Source organism: Phytophthora infestans, genomic scaffold (genome assembly GCF_000142945.1).
Source record: "Phytophthora infestans T30-4 supercont1.32 genomic scaffold, whole genome shotgun sequence".
Classification (NCBI taxonomy): Eukaryota; Oomycota; class Peronosporomycetes; order Peronosporales; family Peronosporaceae; genus Phytophthora; species Phytophthora infestans.
In genome coordinates this window covers 890,441-898,761 of record NW_003303727.1, presented here as the reverse complement: position 1 = coordinate 898,761, position 8,321 = coordinate 890,441, and the positions used below count along the sequence as shown (strand labels likewise).

Below are 8,321 nucleotides of genomic sequence, written 5' to 3'. Positions count from 1 at the left end.
AGTGCTGCCAAACGGAACGGAGTTCCAATATACATGGCAGAGACGCCAAACTCGTTCCCACTTCGGAATAGGTAGCGGGGGTATTCTGAGAACGCCATACAGAACGGTATAATTTAGATCGCGTTCCGAACTCTGTTTCTATTTTCAGCCAATGACCGAGCAGAATTTCTTGGAACGAATTTCAACTTAGACCAGGGCCTAACCAATAGACTTTTATCGACAATAGTAAACCCCCCAGCTGATTTTTCCCACTCTTTGGAAGCACTCGTCATCTGACCGCCGTCTTCTCTCTGTGCGTGTGTGCAGCAGCCCACACATTGCTTCCGGCCACGTCTACCATGTGCAGCACCGTCCTGCGTCATCGACGACGCAAGTTACAGTTTCTCGCGTCGTCTACAGCCCTCGCAATGCTTACAAACGTTGTGGCACTGGACGCCTCGTCCAATAGCGACATCCTCGCTCGCTGCGAGAGTCTCCAGAGTGATACAACACTGTTGACGACCCCCACAGATGTAGAACTTCCTCCGGACATCGCGACCACGCTGACTGCGCACTCTGATGCTTCCTGGGGCGAGCTAGACGACGTCACAAAGGTGGGCCTGCTGTGGATACACGGGTACGTGTTCTCGGGTGGCTCCAGCAGCGGGAGCAAGACTGGAGACGCTGTTATTCAGGTCTACACTCGCTGTTCTAGTGGGTCTACAACAGGCGTGGAGATGGCGAGCGTAGAAATCTCGTACGACGACTTTACATCGCAATGCGAAGCTGCGCGTTGTGGCACTTACTACCAGGCCACGAACGCCAATTGTGTGGCCAATGTGACGAGTTCCATTCGGTGTGCAGTTGACAGAGGCTCCTCTGTGCTGCCCACAGCCAACGACGTGTCATTCTGGTCCTCTGCAGTTTCGTCCAGTGCCGTCCCGTACCCTCAGGCTTATCAACACAAAGTCGCTTTGACTGACTCAACAGAGACGTTGCAGGTGTACTCGATCCACATGCGGAATGATGACGCTGGTGTGTCATGTGGCAACACTCTAGATACGATCATCCCGTGCTTGAGACTGGAGGATGTGACTGAGGCTTCCGACTTTTGCAAACCGGCAGTGGATGACGTTCGAGTTGCGACCTTCCTGTCATCAATTAGCACGTTACAGATCAGCAAACTGTCGGAAGATAACGAGCCATCCGATGGTGATAGCAACGTGGCTCTCATTCTCGGTGTAGGCGTCGGTGGGGCTGTCCTTCTGGTCGTGTGTCTAGCTATCTGCTGCTGTCGAAAGAGGAGGATGCAGAGTACCGAGCAGCTCTCAGAGCCTGCAGCTGTTGGAGCTGCACAAGAACAGAGTCGGGCGAGTGCAACTCGGTCCGGACTGAGCTTTATCCCTCGAGTGCTCGGTGGACGTGGGAAGAAGAGCGACAGAGACAGCGAGAGCTCGTCCAACGCTGCCACTAATGTGAACGCACAGACGAATCGACGGTCGTCCTGGTACACTGTTGGCAACGCCAGCAATCGAGAATCCACGGCGTACGGACGACGGTCCTCCATGGCTGGCACGTGGGTGGGAGCCGCAGCGGGAGGCAAAACAGTGAGCGAGTACTGCGACGAGTCGGAGGTTTTGACGGACTTCATGCAGGACCCCGAGATCTTCACGAAGCGTATCGCCTTTGACGAGCTCACGTTCCTACGCATGTTGTCGAAAGGAGCGTACGGTGAAGTGTGGCTCGGGCAGCTGGAGACTCGACACGTGGCTATCAAGCGCTTGTTGCCGGAGAAATGCCAGTTCACAGCCAATTTGGAGCAGTTCGCAGGCGAGATTCAACTCATGTGCACTCTGCAGCACCGCAACATTGTGTCGTTCGTAGGCGTGAGCTGGAATCAGCTGCAGAATCTGTGTGCCGTGGTCGAGTATATGGAGGCTGGAGACTTGGACGAAGTGCTCAAGAAGAACCGAGACAAGTTTTCCTGGCAACGCGAGAAGATCCAAATCGCCATGGACATCGCAGAAGGACTGGTCTACCTGCACTGCTTGCGTCCTGTCGTTGTCCATCGAGACCTCAAGTCCAAGAACGTTCTGCTGAATCGCAAGTATCACGCCAAGTTGAGCGACTTTGGAGTTAGTCGCAAGACTCATGTGAACGAGACGATGACGTCAGGAGTGGGGACGTTACTGTGGACTGCTCCGGAGATCATCGAAGGCAAAAAGTACTCGGAGAAGGCAGACATTTACTCGCTGGGCGTCGTGTTATCCGAGATGGATACATGCGAGGCCCCGTTCTCGGACGTGACGTCGGATAAAGGCGAGCGCTTGCCAGGAATGCAACTGGCTCAACTTGTACGACTGGGGAAGATTCGAGTGTCGCTACGCAAAGATTGCCCGCCCAATCTCCGTAATTTAGTCTTGGACTGCACTCAGCTGGACCCAGATGCACGTCCTAGCTCCATGCAAGTGGCCTTCACTCTGAAAAGTATTATCGCGCCGACGCTGCGTATGTCATCGTCGACTGCTACGACAGTTTCGACGTCGTCCTCTAGTGGCTTCCCATCCAGCGGAGGTCACAGCCACGTGCTGCAAAATCCATAGCCTTCAGTCGAAGGCAGTCGTATTTAACGCTATTGCTGCTATGCACACCAGTCGAGCATTCCAAAGAGACATGCGATGTCGTGTAGTTCGTTTCTGACTCAGAAATTCTGAGACGAAAGGAGTGCAATGTCTCCACAACCGACCGTGCTAATGCTACATCGAGTAGCACGCAGCGCACTGGGAACAAAAGTAAAAAATGCACACGGAATTCCTGAGCTCCATCTTTTCTACGGGCAGCGTTGCGGGTGCATTGGTGAGCGAATTAACCAATAGCACTTCGAGGAGATTTCAATGTTCGCTACAGTCTTTAGTCATGTTTGATAGATGAAGAATACCGGTACTGCAGTAGTACTTCGGAGTATCATTTTGTCCCAAGTTAAGGTTTGTATGACGTCCACCTGAAGCAAAAAGACCCTGAAAACTCTCGATGTTTTGTCATCGGTAAATGGCAAATACTTCAGAGCGAGATAAGCATCGGGGTGCCCTGAAGATGGTCAGTAAGTATGAAAATAGTGCAAATGGTTGTAGACAACAACGCAACCAAGTTGTCCGGGTATCCTGACACCGCAAAAATCCAGGGTCACCTCGTTCCCCGAGCACACCCAGCTCGCTCACTCCACGAGCACAGTGGCTAGAATGGGTCGGTCGCTGACAGCAGTACAGGGCTCGTCGACGAAGACATGGCTGCTCATGCTGTGAAAAAATAACTTGCTCTTCAAAGCGGCTTTATAGGGACGTGTATGATGTAGATCTTCAAGCGCCTTTCGGTTTGTCTAGAACACGTAGATCTGGTCTTCCTGGAAGCCAATGCTCTTCAGCATAACACCAACAGCCTCATCAAAAGCTGGCGGGCCGCAGTGGAAAGCTGCCACCTCGGGTGAAGCCTTTGGTAGCAACTCAGCGAGTATCGTTTTGTCCAATCGTTTGCCGGTTTTGAACGATCCTAATTCTCTGATATCATCCTCGCTGGCCTCGTGCAGCACATGAAACACCTTGACGCGGTCTGGGAACATGTTGGCGAGCGGCTCCAGCTGCGTGCGTGCGATAATATGCTTCAACGAGTGATTACAGTCCACCAGCGTGACCTTGGTCGTATCCTTATTATTCTCCATAATAGCACGGACAAGCTGCAGCATAGGAGTGATGCCTGTGCCTGCAGCAACCATCACAACGTGACGGACATTCGTCATCTTCAGCTGACCACCCACTGTCACCACCCCCGCGTCCGGATATCCCACTACCCCTTGGGGTCCCAGCATCTCCACGGTGCCTCCAATCTCTATTGTATCCAGATAACTGCTCATGAGACCGTCCGGATAGATTTTAACCACCAGGTCGAAGGACGCCGACTGCGAGAGCTTGGACGTGGGCGTGTACGCTCTCTCGATCATGTGGCCATTTATCTTGGCTCGGACTTTAAGATGTTGTCCCGCAATCTCGAGTCCCAGTAGTTTCGTACCAGGTAACTCGAAGGTGAATTTGACCGTCTGGAGACCCACTTTCTGCTTCAAAACGAGTGTGAAGCTGCTCCACCGGGTTTTATCCAGAGCGAATCTGGACGATTCGGCGCTGGAACTGGCTGCTACTGAGTCGGGGTCTAATTTACCGATGTAGCATTTTTCCAGCATGCTGTGGCCATTGACCCACGGGTGTTTCTCGTTGAAAAGGTCCGTGCAGTCTCCACCTGCAGCCAGTAGCAGGTCTGCGATGCCCCCTGGGTGGAATTTAAGGTACGGCGTCATGTTGTACACTCTCCCGTCTAGCACACTCCAGCAGTCTTCTTCAGTGCAGTGGCGGTTCACTTCTTCCATTGAGATAGCGCGACGAGGGGGTCCGCCACGGAGACTGGACAAGTCTTGACCAGATTGACACAGGCGCATCCAGTGCTGGGTAGAGATTAGAGTTAGAAGAGGAGGATGAAGAGGACAGGAGGAAGGGCGGACGCACCAATTGGCTGTAGCCTGGAGGCAGCGCCACCTTGTTGCGGCGCTGGACCATGGTCGGACACCCGCCCATCGTCGCTTTGTTTACTGTAAATTAACTCTAAGGCGAAAGTTAGCCGATGTGAGTTCTGCGTTATGATTGGATAACGGTGCTTTATTTTAGCCAGTAAATGTAGGCATGTTGATAGGCAAAAACTGTTCTTTGCTGGAGACAGAACGGTATTTTTTGTGAGAGTACAGGTTGATCAGTTTTTCTTGTACCGGTAGAGAAGTTAGTTTTCGTTAACAAAGTAAATACCGGAACCCTCAAACTTTCATAAAAGTGCTAGATTTGCAGAAATACCATCCAACAAAAATATCCAATAGATTTATTTGTCATCAAGCCATTCGAATTGAAGACTAAAGTCAGCACCTAAATATCGAATAATTTAAGAAATTGCGGCTTGTAAATCTCATGATTGTTCAAACCCCGAGCAACGCAAAAGAACGTACCGAGATGTTGCAATTGGAATGGTATCAGAAGAAGAATTCCAGCAAATAGCTTCGCCTGTACGAGGTAGACCTGGTGTTCCAATACGAACGCGAGCTGGTGCATGGCCGAAAAAAAAAACTTTCGCTGCAGGAAATGATGGAGGAAGACCAGAGAGGCGACTTCCAGCATTGCCAACGCAATAATATTCATTGCAGCTGCTATACTCCAAGTACCGGCGCCACCAGGATAATAGACAATATTCGGCAATTGCTCCAGGATGAATTTGTACACCACGTAAATTATCGGGGTGATGCATTCAACGTATTCAACCAATTCCAGATATTCACAGTGAAAGAACAGCTGTAAGCCCTCCAATACCAACTCGTTTGTGGTCTCCGACAGTAATCCGGCGCTGTTGGCAGAGGGTATTTGTTCACTAAGCTTAGGTGACTCACCTGCGTGTTGAATTGTCGAAGAGGATTTTACGTGAATGAAACTGGGGCTCGGTACAATAGTCGCGCTCTGGTTTAACACATTCTGGTATCGATATTGTGGATATCGCTTCGTCCCGTCGCCAGACGATTGGTTGTCATGGCCGTTTGTGTCGGAGGATTCCAGCTTACGGAGTTGTTGAGCTTGTACTATCGTTAGAGACTGGGGCAAACAGGCCCGCAGACGCACAGAGTTTAACGTGTTGGGATGAGACGCGCCAGGCTCTGTAATCGCTTCGAGAATTGTCGACAGCAACTTTGTGTCACCTGTTGTGCCACGACGTTGGTGAATAGAATTACCCGATTGCTGTTCGAGAAGCTGTAGTATTACCCTGGCATTATTACTTACTTCACGTAACTCCAATAGTATTTGCCCTGTATCAGTTGCGATAAGCAGGATGGACAGGTAGAACGGCCCCAAGGATGACATACACACTGATACGAAGAGGGAGCTGAAGAAATCAACCAGAAATGCCACCGATTCAGGTATGATATCTTCCAAGTCAGGAGAAGCGTAGACGATTAAGTGCTTTGCTGCAAATCTCCAGATGGGTAAGACGAGAATCACTCCGCCTCGATACTCTACAGGAACGATCGTACAGAACTTTGAACAGAGGAAACACCCCGAAGATTGTAACCAACGCAAGATAAAAACGATTGAATCTTTTCATGCGGATCATAACTGGGGATCCACTGACAAACGCATCAGATCCAACGACAAGTCGCAGCATTAATACTGTGAAAATGCCGGTCGGAATGGCTCCAAGTTGCATCATAAGCGGCACAGGAAGTCCAACAAATTCTGCTGCAAACATGAGCGTACCGACCTGTCCAACAACCGTCGCCGTAGCAGCAATAAATTGCCTACAGAGCGTGAAGTTCAGCTCCGGAACGAATACAGCCATTTGTGCGTTTCCACTGACGCCAAGCACCACCAGTGTTAGCAGCACGCGGACCCAAAATACCCAGTTTTCTGTCCAACCTTCGGACGGTGGTCGCAACGGAAGACATTCAAGCAGTATAGCAACTAGTAGAGAAGGGAACGGCGTGAGTAGGCAGACCACTCGTTTTGCAGTATTTCTCCAGACTCATGAGACGCTCAACAGAGTACGAACCCTGGCGACCAACCTGGCCTCGATTCCATTTTTTCTTCTAGATGTCGCCATGAAGTCAGACGAGAAGCAGTCCGAGCGCTGATGACGTCTACTGTATCAGATGTGGGATTAACTGCAGTACTTTTTCGTCTGAACTGAAAGCTTCGCATCGCGAAGTACTTGAAGACGCGTTGGTCGATCCGCCACCCAGACAGCATAGCCGAAGCTGAGAGTATTAATACCAGCCTTTTTTGTTTTTAGAAGTGATCGATGAAAAGTTAAGCTTGGCGTGAATTCTTTTTTTGGTGCGAATTTCCTGTAACAACAGACAAACTAACCCCAGCGAGCAGGCTAAGAAATTGTGGCGAATACTTTTAAAATAAGCTAGGGCTTTGTGTGGGCTTCGATGTACATCCCTAGCAGCAACAAAACTACTGTACCTGTATGAAGCCCACTACATTCATCTGTATCGTGCAAACAACCTGACATGCATACTGTACATCACCCCTCCAATACGATTCAAGCATTTCTTGGTGAATTTTGCTCCCGCCCACGCTATTTCCGAACTACTCCGTTCACCAAAATTAGTCGGAGTATGACTTTTTAACGTGAACGGTGTACTGATTTCTGAGTTTATTTAGTACGAGTTCGAGTTGGTTAAAAATCGGACAACATTTGGCCTATACCGTAGCGTCGTAGTCATAAGCGTCGTTTACTTCTAAGGGTCAGACTACCAAAATCCAATCAGAAAGCGGTATTTCTGTCAGGTGGTTTTGTTACTTACATTTGGGGTGACAGTTAATTTTAGAGTCAGTTAGGATAAAACAACGCTTCATTGTCAGAAAAACACCAGCCAACAGAGCCATGGGCCGCCCTCGTATAAATGGGCAAGGCAAGAAGCGAAAGTCGTATCAACGCACAGCGGTGGAGTATTCACACAAGAGGGATGTTCTAAATTACAATGAAGAAGGTCACAGTCTTGATGAAACGATTGCACACTTCTACGGTGAGCTGACCGATGCTGCAGTACGAGCTAAAAAGAAGCAGATCAACAAGTGGGCCAAACAGTCCGCTGATATCCGTGCTGCGTGTGAGTCGGGACGCGGCAGGCACCAAAATTTACGTAGTCTTGGTGATGCAACTGTGCTCTCCAAGGCGGCCGAAGCGTCGATCGTCCTTTGTAGGGCTCAGCTCCTTACGCAAGGATGGCGCACCTGTGTCGCGACTCATGTGGCAGCTAGAGGCAAAAAAGACGGCTTCTGACATTGGGCTTGGGGACAAATTTGCTGTCTCACCGACGTGGATAAAGCTTTTTCTAAAACGGCACAAACTGTCTCTTCGTGCACGTACGAGGCAGGGGCAAACGACACCAGAGGACGCTCTAGAAGCGGCTAGATCGTTCCGGGCATTGGTGCTGCAGACAATAACCGACAGGCAGTGTGTACAAGTATACAACGCAGATCAAACGGGTACGGTACATTTTTTTTAAATGTTACTATTATTTTGTTTTGCTGAGGAACATGCACTGTAGCCGTGAATTATGAGTACTTGCCAAAACCGACTATAGACCAGCGTGGTGCTAAGACGGTATGGGTGATGTGTGGTAATAAGGAGAAGGCTCGAGCTACGGTCATGCTCTTAGCAGACTGGGAAGGTAATAAGTTGGATACTTTTCTAGTATTTAAATGCCTACCTTCAACAATAACGACCAAACGCGTCGAGAATGACGCTTTGCGCCA

At 49.9% G+C, this 8,321-nt stretch overlaps 2 protein-coding genes across 2 annotated transcripts; one reads left to right on the top strand and one right to left on the bottom strand.

The window, feature by feature from the left end:
* Positions 1–338: 338 nt before the first annotated feature.
* PITG_14156 (protein kinase, putative) lies at positions 339–2,609 on the top strand (the record flags this gene model as incomplete). Its single annotated transcript, XM_002899222.1, has 1 exon — positions 339–2,609. The coding sequence occupies one exon, from the start codon at positions 339–341 to the stop codon at positions 2,580–2,582; it is 2,244 nt and encodes a 747-aa protein (XP_002899268.1).
* A 746-nt stretch (positions 2,610–3,355) lies between these two features.
* PITG_14155 (nitrate reductase, putative) lies at positions 3,356–5,120 on the bottom strand (the record flags this gene model as incomplete). The annotated part of the gene is made up of 3 exons (XM_002899221.1): positions 3,356–4,468; positions 4,530–4,612; positions 5,018–5,120. 3 exons carry the CDS (start codon positions 5,118–5,120, stop codon positions 3,356–3,358), a joined length of 1,299 nt encoding a protein of 432 aa, XP_002899267.1.
* Positions 5,121–8,321: the final 3,201 nt, after the last annotated feature.